At 41.7% G+C, this 13749-nt stretch overlaps 1 protein-coding gene across 1 annotated transcript in view; it reads left to right on the top strand.

Moving 5' to 3' along the window:
- The window catches only part of LOC114654975 (coiled-coil domain-containing protein 171-like), a 510202-nt gene that overhangs the window by 227900 nt on the left and 268553 nt on the right, over positions 1-13749 (top strand). The window contains exon 17 of the mRNA XM_028805855.2: positions 5766-5882. Coding sequence (XP_028661688.1) covers positions 5766-5882 — 117 coding nt within the window. The remainder of the gene's footprint in view (positions 1-5765; positions 5883-13749) is intronic.

Genomic DNA, 13749 nt, shown 5'->3' with positions numbered 1-13749 from the left:
AACTTAACCCTTCATTACTCGGGTGTGGTGTTGCACACCCCAGTTGCCAGAGTTATGCGTATTTCTCATAGATGGCGTGACTGGAGCTTTGATGCCTTGAGTAGCTGCAAGTTGACTAATGTATTATGCATGCAAGAGCGCGCGTCAGTCGGAGGTGGACCCTTGAGCTAATAACGTCGTATTACGTCATCCTGGGTGTTTATCACCCCACCAGAGTAATCCTGCAGAGTATCGTTGGTATTTCTGAAATAGCAGGAGATGGCCTCTTACTATATCTATATTCTTTTCACTGGTGAATGTCGCCGGAATAAATGCTCGTGTGGTGTACACAGGTCATGCATTGCGGTGCAGTGTTTTCCTGAAAAAAAGCTTGGACCTTGTTCAAGAACAACTTTGCCGAAGACAGGCCAGAAGTTCTCATCTCAGCAAAGAGATGCAACTGAAGCTCAAAAGAACAACCGGAGAAAGTTCTGCTGCAAACCCACCACCAGCAAAGAAACAGGCAAGGTGTGAGGAATGTCCAAGGAGTAAAGATAGAAAAACAAGATTTCAGTGCCATTCCTGCAGTAAATACGTATGCATGGAACATTTGGTTCCAACCTGCAATCAGTGCACCACGAATTCAAAACAAACACAGGAATAGTGGAACTTTCCATGAAGGTGTGAACTGTGACCACTTTTGAAACGGACAGAATGAATGTATACAGTATAGAGACATGAAACTTTTTTTTTTTTATTCCCACCTGTACTTATCCTAGTAAAGATTAATTAAATTGCATTTAAAATATTTCTTACTATCATTTCTCCATAAATAACAGTGGGTTGCAATACACCCCAGCCGAGCACTTATGAGAGTTCACGAAACCCAAGTAACGAAGGGTTAAATGCAGAATTTCACACCACAACAACTACAAAACGGGTTTAAGCAATTCTTACAAGCAGGGAATATTTAAGTGATGAAACCGCCAGTCCAGAGTCGTGATCTGAGAATTTCTGGATAATTAGCGACAGAGTAATGGCAAAGGAACCCACTGTAGTTACTGAACTGTGGAAGAAGAAGCTGCGAGACGAGTGGAACAAAATCAATCCAGAGCAGTGCAAGACATCGGCCATGGCCTGTAGAGACCAGTGTGCCAAAGTCATTGAAAGCGAGGGCCTTGACAATTCCCACTCAGTTTTGAAAGCTGTAATCAACAAAATTAATTTGTGATACCGTTGTGACAGTTCTCCAGTTGTGATCACTGTAGTTTTCCAGAATTCAATGTTTTCTGTTGAGTGACTTTTTTTGCCTTTATTTTTTAAAAACATTACAGTAACAGTAAATATACCTATAGCTTCTGGGACTATAAACTTTGAGAAGCGACAATCACCAGTTTTGCAAGATAAACATCCATCCATCCATCCATCCATCCATCCCTCCATTTTCCAACCCGCTGAATCCGAACACAGGGTCACGGGGGTCTGCTGGAGCCAATCCCAGCCAACACAGGGCACAAGGCAGGAACCAATCCCGGGCAGGGTGCCAACCCACCGCAGGACACACACACACACACACCCACACACCAAGCACACACTAGGGCCAATTTAGAATCGCCAGTCCACCTAACCTGCATGTCTTTGGACTGTGGGAGGAAACCGGAGCGCCCGGAGGAAACCCACGCAGACACGGGGAGAACATGCAAACTCCACTCAGGGAGGACCCGGGAAGTGAACCCAGGTCCCCAGGTCTCTCAACTGCGAGGCAGCAGCACTACCCACTGCGCCACCGTGCCGCCCATCTTATACCTATACATACAATAATAGCATGACCATTTTTTCGGTTTACCCATATGAACGACCTATCCCTACGTCCGAGTATACGAGAAAGTCGAGGGGAGGTCACTCTACATTTTTTTTGTTTGTTTTTCTGTCCTCCTGGTCATCTGACCTTACTTTTATTCTTTTGTTATTTAGTATTGCCTAATCTTACTTTTATATTTGTATTGTTTATAAACATTTCTTTCTTCATCTTGTAGAGTACTTTGAGCTATAGTCCAAGTCAAAGTGAACTTTATTGTCATCTCAACCATATACAAGTATACAGATAGACGAAATTGCGAAGTTCAGGGTCCACAGTGTAACAACGTGAAGTGCACATAAAAAAAATTAAAATTTGACTTAAAATTAAAAATTAAAATTAAGATTTAAAATTAAAATACAAACAAGACAAGACATTGTGCAAAGACAAGATAAAGAAGTAGCAGCAATATTGACGTGTAGCAAGCAATATGAACATTGATGCAATGTATGGTATTCGAAATCTAGATACATATAGTCAATAGATATGTAATATCCATCCATTATCCAACCTGCTATATCCTAACTCCAGGGTCACGGGGGGGTCTGCTGGAGCCAATTTCAGCCAACACAAGGCGCAAGGGAGGAAACAAACCCCAGGCAGGGCGCCAGGCCACCGCAGGGCACACACACACACACACACACACACACACACACACACTAGGGCCAATTTAGGATCACCAATGCAGCTAACCTGCATGTCTTTGGACTGTGGGAGGAAACCCACGCAGACACGGGGAGAACATGCAAACTCCACGCAGGGAGGACCCAGGAAGTGTGTCTCCTAACTGCAAGGCAGCAGCGCTACCCACTGCGCCACCGTGCCTCCCGATATGTAATATAATAAATAGATATACATAATACAGAAATTATGATAATAGTTGTTGAAGATGTGTAAACAATGACAGGTCAGAATGTTTCACAGCAGAAGGATATCAAGAATGTCAAAATCCTTCAAGGTCAGTTGTATGAAAATGTGCTATAGAAATAAATGCTGTTGTTGAAAGACTAAGTACACCCCATGATTCAGTAGCTTGTGGAAACACTTTTAGCAGCCATAACTTGAAGTAATCATTTCCTGTCTGACTGTATCAGTCTGTCATATTGTGGAGGAGGAAGTGTGGCCCACTCTTCTTTACAACGTTGTTTCAGTTCATTGAGGTTTGTGGGTGTTCGTTTCTGCACAGCCCGCCACAGTTGAGGTCTGGACTTTGACTGGGCAACCCTTTGATTCTTTTCTTCTTCGGCCATTCTGTTGTAGATTTGCTGGTGTGCTTGGGATCATCGTTCTGTTGTATGTAAATTTTGGCCAAGCTTTAGCTGTCAGACAGATGGCCTCACATTTGACTCTACAATACGTTGGTATACCGAGGGGTTTGTGGTCCACTCGATGACTGCAAGGTGCCCAAGTCTTGTGGCTGCAAAACAAGCCCAAATCATCAGCCCACCACTGTGCTTGACAGTTGGTCTGAGGTGTTTGTGCTGATATGCTGTGTTTGGTTTTCAGCCAACGTGGTGCTGTGCATTCTGGCCAAACACCTCCACTTTGGTCTCGTCTGTCCAAAGGACATTGTTCTAGAACAGGGGTTCTCAATGTCGGTCTTGGGGGCCCACTGTGGCTGCAGGTTTTTGTTCCAACCAGCTTCTATTTTTAATTGGACTCCTGGGCTAATTAAGTGAACTGTTATTTGTCAAATTCTGTGTTTTGGGAAAAATGTAGAAATTAGAAAACTAAGTTTGGTATATTAAAATGTACCAAGCAGTTATATTGGAATAATGTATTTTGTTTTCTTTTTAACAATATTTTCATCTTGATTTTCATTCTGTTTTTTTGCAGAGTGTTCTCATTGTTTAATTATTTTCTAATTAGTGGGTCTAACGCTGAAGTAGTTGCAGCCTTGTTGTTTGCCTGGCTGTCTGCTCCACTGGTTGTCATTATTAGGATACAATGAAGGGAGCAAACTGCACAGAGAGAGGGCAAAAAAGAATGAAAACAACAAAAGGTTGTTAAGCATTTAAATCTCTAGCAAAAGCAGAAATATTCCTAAATGTTAATTTCTTATAAATGTAAAACATGCTGCGGTGCTTTCTTAATGAAGAATAAGTGAAGAGATAAAAAAATGCTAATTAATTGAGCTCAGTGTTATCAGATGTTGTCACGGATTGGGAATCTGGTTGGAACAAAAACCTGAAGCCACAGTGGGCCCCCAGGACCGACATTGAGAACCCCTGTTCTAGAAGTCTTGTTGGTTTGTTCAGATGCAACTTTCGCAAACCTGAGCTGTGTTCTTTTTTAGAGAGAAGAGGTTTTCTCCTGGCAACCCTTCCAAACAAGCCATACTTGTTCAGTGTTTTTTTAGTTGTACTGCCATGAACTTTAACATTTAACACGCTAACTGAGGCCTGCAGAGTCTGAGATGGAGCTCTTGGGGGTTTTTTTTTTTTTTTAATTTCTCTGCGCGTTCTGACCTTCGGGTCAATTTGCTGGGACATCCACTTCTGTCTTGTTTGTTTTCCACTTATAAATAATCTGTTCTCACTGTAGATTGACAGACTTCAATTTGCAAATGACCTTAACAGGGGTGGGCAAAGTCATTCCTGGAGGGCCGCAGTGGCTGCAGGTTTTTGTTCCAACCCAATTGCTTAATAAGAAGCACTTATTGCTCTAGAAACACTTATGCTTCATTTTAGTTATCTCCCTCATTAAGATTTTGAACCCTTATTCCTTATTTAAGTCTTAAACGGCTGCATTCTCGTTTTTTAATTGCTCCTTATTAGCAATAAGATGCAAATGACAAAAGAAACCAGCAGTTATCCATTTTGCTTCTTACCCTTTACACCTGTGTGTATTTATCATGCACTATTAGGTTAAATTAAATACTTGGAAGGAAAGAGAAGAGAAAAAAGTGAAGGACTGAGAATTACCCATCCGTTTTACACTTCAAAGTATTTGGATGATATCCTTAATATGGAAAAAAAAATCTAGGATGTGAGAATGACTTGACATAGCAGAGTTAAAGCACTAACAAGCCACGAAATGTAATTATTGGCAAGGATTGTTTTCTAATTAAGCAACTGGGTTGGAACAAAAACCCGCGGCCACTGCGGCCCTCCAGGAATGACTTCGCCCACCCCTGCCTTAGAACCTTCCTAGATGGATGGTCTGAAACAATTGCTTCTTGAAGATCATTGCTGATTTCATTCCTCCTTGGCATTGTGTTCACACACACCTGAATGCTCCAGACCTGCCAAAACTTCTGCTTTTATTGAGGTGGTCCTACTTGCCGTTGATCAGTTTTAATCGAGTGCATTTTTTTAATGTCTGTCTGTCCGTCCATCCTTCCTTCCTTCCTTCCTTCCTTCCTTCCTTCCTTCCTTCCTTCCTTCCTTCCTTCCTTCAGCTCTGGTAGTACAAGGCGGCACCTATTTAAGATGGTGGCACCCATCAGTGTGTTATCCGAGTATCTGTCTCTGTCTGTCTGTGTCTGTCTAAATAATAACAGTGTGATATGTCATGTGTTGTTGCTCACCTGAGGTTATATTTAACTCATTTTAAGGACCATATATATATTTTTTTTAATCCTGTCCCGATATGTAAAACCTTAGATTTGAAAAAGGGGGTACTTTCTTTTTCACATAACCGTAGATAAGACATTTTTTTGTTTCTTTAATGGTTTTCAACCAGTGCTGCTCCTTCACTTTGAACTATGCATCTCTTTAGAATCCCTACTGACGCGCACCATAAGCCCACCTTAATGGTGTAGCTTTATTAACTACACTTTAAAATGTTTAATCTGAGGTGTGAATGATGTGCAGAGCAGTGAAGAGGCATTCAATCCTGTCAGTGAAAACTTTTTTATTCTAACCAAGTGTTTGTTTCCCCCCCCCCCTTTGTTTTTCATCTCTTCCCCCCACCCCCCTTGATCCAGGGCAGAACAAAGAACACAGACATACCATCCAGGCCTTAAGGTGGTTGACAAGTTCTGATCTCCATGCTGCTGTGGTCAGCGCTACAGCAGAGCTGCATGAAGCCATTTCAAACGCAGGCAAGCTTATTTTTCTTTTGGCTTGGTTCTTTCTTTTATTAAAAAAAAAAAAAAAAAAATGAAATGGCGGGAGGGGGTGCAGGGTGACAGCATAAATCCAAAACGCATCAAGAGCAGTTTGAATAATAATTTGAACCAGGGGTCTTTCTGATTTCTGGAAGTTTATAAGATTTGCTAGAAGTTGGCAAATTGACTGCTGGGCTGTTTATTACCAAGACATTGCAGAATTGGCCTATGCATATCTATATATCTATATAACTTTGTATATATGTATATGCCCCCGTGACCCTTTAGGTAGGATATAGCAGGTTGTTTGATGGATGAATGAATATGTATATGTGTGTATGTATGTACAGTCACATGAAAAAGTTTGGGACCCCCTCTTAATTCTTTTGATTCATTGGTTGAGCTTTCAAAGTAGCAACTTCCTTTTAATATATGACATGCCTTATGGACACAGTAGTATTTCAGCAGTGACATTAAGTTTATTGGATTAACAGAAAATATGCATCATAACAAAATTAGACAGGTGCATACATGTGGGCACCCCAACAGAGATATGACATCAATACTTAGTTGAGCAAATCTAACAGCCTCTAGATACTGTCCTCCTATAGCCTTTGATGAGTGTCTGGATTCTGGATGGAGGTATTTCTGACCATTCTTCCATATAAAATCTCTCCAGTTCAGTTCAATTTGATGGACAGCCTGCTTCAAATCATCCCATAGATTTTCAATGATATTCAAGTCAGGGGACTGTGACGGCCATTCCAGAACATTGTACTTCTCCCTCTGCATGAATGCCTTTGTAGATTTAAAACTGTGTTTAGGGTCATTGTCTTGTTGGAATATCCAATCCCTGCGTAACTTCAACTTTGTGACTGATGCTTGAACATTATCCTGAAGAATTTGTTGATATTGGGTTGAATTCATCCGACCCTCGACTTTAACAAGGACCCCAGTCCCTGAACTAGCCACACAGCCCCACAGCATGATGGAACCTCCACCAAATGTGACGGTAGGTAGCAGGTATTTTTATTGGAAGCCGCCATGCAAAGCACTTTTTGTTATGGCCAAATAAGTCAATTTGTGCCTCATCAGTCCAAAGCACTTTGTTCCATAATGAATCTGGCTTGTCTAAATGAGCATTGGCATACAACAAGCGACTCTGTTTGTGGTGTGAGTGCAGAAAGGGCTTCTTTCTCCTCACCCTGCCATACAGATGTTCTTTGTGCAAATTGCGCTGAATTGCAGAACAATGTACAGATACACCATCTGGAGTAAGATGTTCTTGCAGGTCTTTGGAGGTGATCTGTGGGTTGTCTGTCACCATTCTCACAAACCTGCTCATATGCCGCTCCTGTATTTTTCTTGGCCTGCCAGACCTGCTGGGTTTAACAGCAACTGTGCCTGTGGCCTTCCATTTCCTGATTCCATTCCTTACATTTGAAGCTGACAGTTTATACCTCTGAGATGGCTTTTTGTAGCCTTCCCCTAAACCATGAGACTGAACAATCTTTGTTTTCAGATCTTTTGAGAGTTGCTTTGAGGATCTCATGCTGTCACTCTTCAGAGGAGAGTCAAAGGGAAGGAAGCACAACTTGTAATTGACCACCTTGAATACCTTTATATCTCATAATGGGACACACCTGTCTATGAAGTTCACGGCTTAACAAGCTCATCACACCAAGTAATCCGCATTGAGCAGTGACAGGCATTCAAATCAGCAAAATGACAAGGGGACCCACATTTGTGCACAGCCAGTTTTTCACATTTGATTTAATTTCATACAACTAAATACTGCGTCACTAAAAATCTTTGTTCAGAAAACACCGCAGTACTCAGATATTCCTAGGAAATGAAAGACATACCACTGTTATCTTTTTTTGTTGAAAGTAAATTATTATGCAGAGGGGTTCCAAAACTTTTTCATATGACTATGTTTGTGTGTGCATGCATATATATATATATATATATATATATATATATATACACAGTGGGGCAAAAAAGTATTTAGTCAGCCACCAATTGTGCAAGTTCTCCCAACTAAAAAGATGAGAGAGGCCTGTAATTTTCATCATAGGTATACCTCAACTATGAGAGACAAAATGAGAAGAAAAAAATCCAGAAAATCACATTGTCTGATTTTTAAAGAATTTATTTGCAAATTATGGTGGAAAATAAGTATTTGTTCACCTACAAACAAGCAAGATTTGTGGCTCTCACAGACCTGTAACTTCTTCTGCAAGAGGCTCCTCTGTCCTCCACTCGTTACCTGTATTAATGGCACCTGTTTGAACTCATTATCAATATAAAAGACACCTGTCCACAACCTCAAACAGTCACACTCCAAACTCCACTATGGCCAAGACCAAAGAGCTGTCAAAGGACACCAGAAACAAAATTGTAGACCTGCACCAGGCTGGGAAGACTGAATCTGCAATAGGTAAGCAGCTTGGTGTGAAGAAATCAACTGTGGGAGCAATTATTAGAAAATGGAAGACATACAAGACCACTGATAATCTCCCTCGATCTGGGGCTCCACGCAAGATCTCACCCCGTGGGGTCAAAATGATCACAAGAACGGTGAGCAAAAATCCCAGAACCACACGGCGGACCTAGTGAATGACTTGCAGAGAGCTGGGACCAAAGTAACAAAGGCTACCATCAGTAACACACTACGCCGCCAGGGACTCAAATCCTGCAGTGCCAGACGTGTCCCCCTGCTTAAGCCAGTACATGTGCAGGCCCGTCTGAAGTTTGCTAGAGAGCATTTGGATGATCCAGAAGAGGAATGAAACCAAAATAGAACTTTTTGGTAAAAACTCTACTCGTCGTGTTTGGAGGAGAAAGAATGCTGAGTTGCATCCAAAGAACACCATACCTACTGTAAAGCATGGGGGTGGAAACATCATGCTTTGGGGCTGTTTTTCTGCAAAGGGACCAGGACAACTGATCCATGTAAAGGAAAGAATGAATGGGGGCCATGTATCAACAGATTTTGAGTGAAAACCTCCTTCCATCATCAAGGGCATTTAAGATGAAACGTGGCTGGGTCTTTCAGCATGAAAATGATCCCAAACACACCGCCTGGGTAACGAAGGAGTGGCTTTGTAAGAAGCATTTCAAGGTCCTGGAGTGGCCTAGGCAGTCTCCAGATCTCAACCATATAGAAAATCTTTGGAGGGAGTTGAAAGTCCGTGTTGTCCAGCGACAGTCCCAAAACATCACTGCTCTAGAGGAGATCTGCATGGAGGAATGGGCCAAAATACCAGCAACAGTGTGTGAAAACCTTGTGAAGACTTATAGAAAACGTTTGACCTCTGTCATTGCCAACAAAGGGTATATAACAAAGTATTGAGATGAATTTTTGTTATTGACCAAATTTGCAAATTCTTCAAAAATCAGAAAATGTGATTTTCTGGATTTTTTTTTCTCATTTTGTCTCTCATAGTTGAGGTGTACCTATGATGAAAATTACAGGCCTTTCTCATCTTTTTAAGTGGGAGAACTTGCACAATTGGTGGCTGACTAAATACTTTTTTGCCCCACTTTATATATATATTTATATATAATATGAATTGAAGTGAATGTCTGTGATATTAGTAGCTAGAAATCCACAGAGGGTGAAAATGAATCACGTATCTTAAAATAGTTTTTTATTCTTAAGCTTTCAACACCTGTGGTGTCATCATCAGAGGAAAATGATCAGACATACCGGAATCAAAGGCAATATATAGCAAGTTTGGGGGGGGGGGGTTAGGTGTTGTTGAGTGTATGAGGGGTGAATTAGTGAAGTTGGGTTTGGCGGGTGTTGCTGTTAGTCTTTTTTTTAAGCCCACATATGCTGGATTCAGGTCCAAGTGTCTGTTGATGGCGTTTTCGTTTGAGGGCCACGATTCAGGCAGCTCTCTGGCACTCTTAGTATTACCCCTGAATTATACTTGCACCGTGTCCCATTTAAAATGTGCGTCTAGTTGAATTGGTATGTGCGTAGAGACCCGGAGACCGTGGGTTCTTCCTTCTAACGGCATTGCGATGTTCTTGTATACATATTGTGAGCGTTTTAGATGTTTGACCCATGTGTACCACTGGGCATGCACAGCGTGGAATGCTCTAAACCAGGGGTCTCCAACCTTTTTTCCCCTGAGAGTTACTTTTACAAAATGAAAATGGCATAGAGCTCCTCATGTTTTCTAATGTTTCTTCTCGTAGCTTATTTCAGCCCAAACAAACTGAATAAGCTTGTCTTGCCTGAACATTTGAAAAATGTTGGTGTCCACAACTCATATTTTGCATTAAACTATCACAAAAAATATTGAGTTCACCTGCAAGTAAATTTTGTATGTCTATGCATTTTCTAGTGTATCTCACACTATTGAATTGAAACATGACTGCAATTCCAAATCCACAGATCTGACTTATTCCTTTGTCATTGTGTTCCATGTCACTGTGTCACTTTATTCACAGGTCCAGTCACATGTCCGATGTGTTTTTGAGTTAGTCAGATGACTGGCACTGAGGTGTCTGGTGGAGTGGAGCCACTCAGGTTCACTCTGATGGAGTCATTTAAATGTTCGTCTGTCAGTCTTGTTCTGAACTTTGACTTCATGACATTCATGGCAGACTCACCGAGGTATGGAGACCCAAACAAAGCAGACATTTTCAGAGCTGCTTGCTGAAGATTCTTAGATTTATCTGGTTTTACTAAGCTCCAGAAATGCTGTTGAGACTTTAACTGCACATTATTCTGAAGGTTTACTAATATATAATATATAAAATCCACTGGCTGTATGTCTGTATGTCTGTCCACTTTTCATGAGAGAACTACTTAACGGATTTACAGTTAGATCCATAAATATTTGGACAGAGACAACTTTTTTTCTAATTTTGGTTCTGTACATTACCACAATGAATTTGAAATGAAACAACTCTGATGCAGTTGAAGTGCAGACTTTCAGCTTTAATTCAGTGGGGTGAACAAAACGATTGCATAAAAATGTGAGGCAACTAAAGCATTTTGCACAGGTGTCCCAACTTCTGTTGATTACTTAAAAGCCCTCTGTCTGTCTTAAAGCAGAGTTGGAACAGACTGTGTTACTACAGTCCGTTGCTACATCCACCAAATGACGAAACTGCTCAGGATCTCAGTTGACAAACCCCCCCTCCCAGGCAGACATGCTGTCCAGTCCCACCCCGGAAATGACCCCCTCTATCTGCCACAGCCAGGTGTTACGTGTGCATCCTCTTGGCCTTGTCAATTCACTCAGGTCCTCAACATTGAGGGTCCTGCAAGCCGGATCACCCTCGTAACTGACGCTCCCTCTAAATGCAGGTAATGTGCTTCATTTCGGATTCAAAGGATTCTCTGAAGAGACACAGTACCGAAGGAGTCTAGTCTTCGTCTCAGGTCACTGGATAGCGTCCATGTCTCATAAACAGGGAGCACCAGAACTGTAACGACTTGGACCTTCGTCCTTTTGCGGAGATAAGAGGAGCACTGCACACCCCTTTATGACCTCATGAACCCCTCATGCCCTTCCAATCCGTCCACTGACTTAACAGGAAGAGTCACCAGAGTCATATGAATGTCGCTGCCGAGATAAGTAAACCTCTCGACGATGCTGGAGAATATTCCAGTGATAATGGCTGGAAAACGGCAATTAAAAGGTGGAACGAGACCCTTAGAAGCGTAGAGAAATCAAAAAAAATCAAAGTGTCAGGGGGTTTGAATTGTTTTGCACACAACTGTATCTCTAAATGCGAAGCACATTTTATAATCATGGAAATATTTTGATGCTGCTCCATTAAAAATAAAGGGCGACGGTTTATTTGAAATCATACATTTCGAATCAAACAAAAGAGACCAGAAGCAGCCTGGCACATTGAATACACAAGGCTATTTAATCCCAATACTAAAGCCCCCTTTGGTCCTCAGTTTCACCCCGTCCTAATTATTATTTAAACCCTCCTGTCCTGGCCAGGCCCTGATAAGAGTGGGATGTGTTTGGGATTGATAATCAGCAGCCACAAAGGTGCCCCGTTTTAATCTCAAATGCTTTTATTTCTCCATATTATGTACCTCCAGTGATTTTTTTTTTTTTTTTTTTTTTTTTTTAATGTTTTGAAATTACTTATTTTATCTTTGATTTTATGGCTTTAGAAAGGTAAAAAGTCATTTATACCAAAAGACAAATGCTTTGCAGTCAAGCTCCACGATTAGGATGGGTAGCCACAGGCAGCACTTGGCCTCCATCTTTATATTCACCAGATCGTGCCTTGCCCACTAGACATAAGACGCCGTTATCCTGCATGCACGAAGCGTGTGAAAATGAGTCAAATCTTCAAACGTATTCCTTGTGTTGTCCGCGTATTAAATGTTTGATTTGTACACAGCTCTGTTGTTGTCTGTGTCTGAGGAGTTTTGACATGTGCATTGTGATATGAATAATTGAAGAGCTTTACCGAAGTCTTTATACTGTCAGAAGGCAGGTAGTGCACTCTCTTTCTCTTAGATACCTGATGAATTACGTTTCCCATCCCTGGGAATACATGTCTTGAAGATGTTGCTTTGGTTGCTTAGATGGGGTTGTTTTTTCAGTTCTTACCTTTTTAAAGTGGTCTGAGACCCCAGTAGAGCACAGTTCTTGTGTTTAAAACACACACAAAAAAGTGGCTTACGGATTAATAATTGACCAAGGTTTACAGGCAAAGGTTATTCTGAGGTGAAAAGAAAGGGGAAAAGAAAAAAAAATCACTTGTCAGTTTCATGGTGGGCATCATTACCAAGTTTTGAACAGATAGCGCTCTTTGAAAAATAAAATGTGAAGTCCTGAAAAATGTTTTTGAATAGCAAAAGAGCTTTCGGCTAATCTACCCTGTTACCTCGGTGACGCGTATTAGACACGAACGCCCCGAGAGACTCCGGTTTGGTCCCTTTGTCTGTATGTGGTCTGTATGTTAACATTTGTGAAGGTGATGAGCCTGATTGGTCTACAGTGGCTTGCCACATTTCACCATCAGATGGGCCTTTTGCCTCATTCAGAATGTTAAGAGTGGTCCTGTCCACCTAAAACTGACATCATATTACATGACTCCTAGTCTTTGGGTATGTCAGACTGGCCAACGGGCTTCTTACTACATAAATGTTACAAGATGTGATGTTATGTGATTTCTAGTCATTGGGAATATCAGACTGGCCGACGGGCCTCTCTTTCCCCACTCAGAAATATTATGAGTGGTCATGTCAAACTAATGTCAATGTCACATTGCGTGACTCCTAGTCATTGTGTATGTCAGACTTTGCTGACGGGCCTCTTACCACACTCGGAAATGTTATGAGTTGTCCTGTCCACCTAAAGTTGATGTTACAATGTGTTAGTTGTAGATGTTGGGTACATCAGACTTGCTGATGGGCCTCCCTTGCCATGCTCAAAATGTTATAAGTCATCCATCCATCCATTTCCCAACCCGCTGAATCCGAACACAGGGTCACGGGGGTCTGCTGGAGCCAATCCCAGCCAACACAGGGCACAAGGCAGGAACCAATCGCGGGCAGGGTGCCAACCCACCGCAGGGTTATAAGTCATCCTGTCAACCTAAAGCCGGTGTCGCATTGTGTGACTTCTAGTCATTGGGTATGTCACACTTGCCAACAGAAAAATTGCCACACTCAAAATGTTATGAGTGGTCCTGTCAACCTAAAGTTGGTGTTGCATTACATGCCTCCTAGTCATTGGGTATGTCAGAATTGCCAACTGGTTTCTTGCCACACAAATGTTATGAATTTTCCTGTCAGACTAAAGCTGATGTCACATTGCATGACTCCTAGTTGCTGGGTATGTCAGACTTGCCAACAGGCATCTTG

This window comes from Erpetoichthys calabaricus, chromosome 7, assembly GCF_900747795.2.
Source record: "Erpetoichthys calabaricus chromosome 7, fErpCal1.3, whole genome shotgun sequence".
Classification (NCBI taxonomy): Eukaryota; Metazoa; Chordata; class Cladistia; order Polypteriformes; family Polypteridae; genus Erpetoichthys; species Erpetoichthys calabaricus.
The sequence above is the reverse complement of the archived record's forward strand: the minus strand, read 5'-3'. Positions and strand labels throughout refer to the sequence as shown.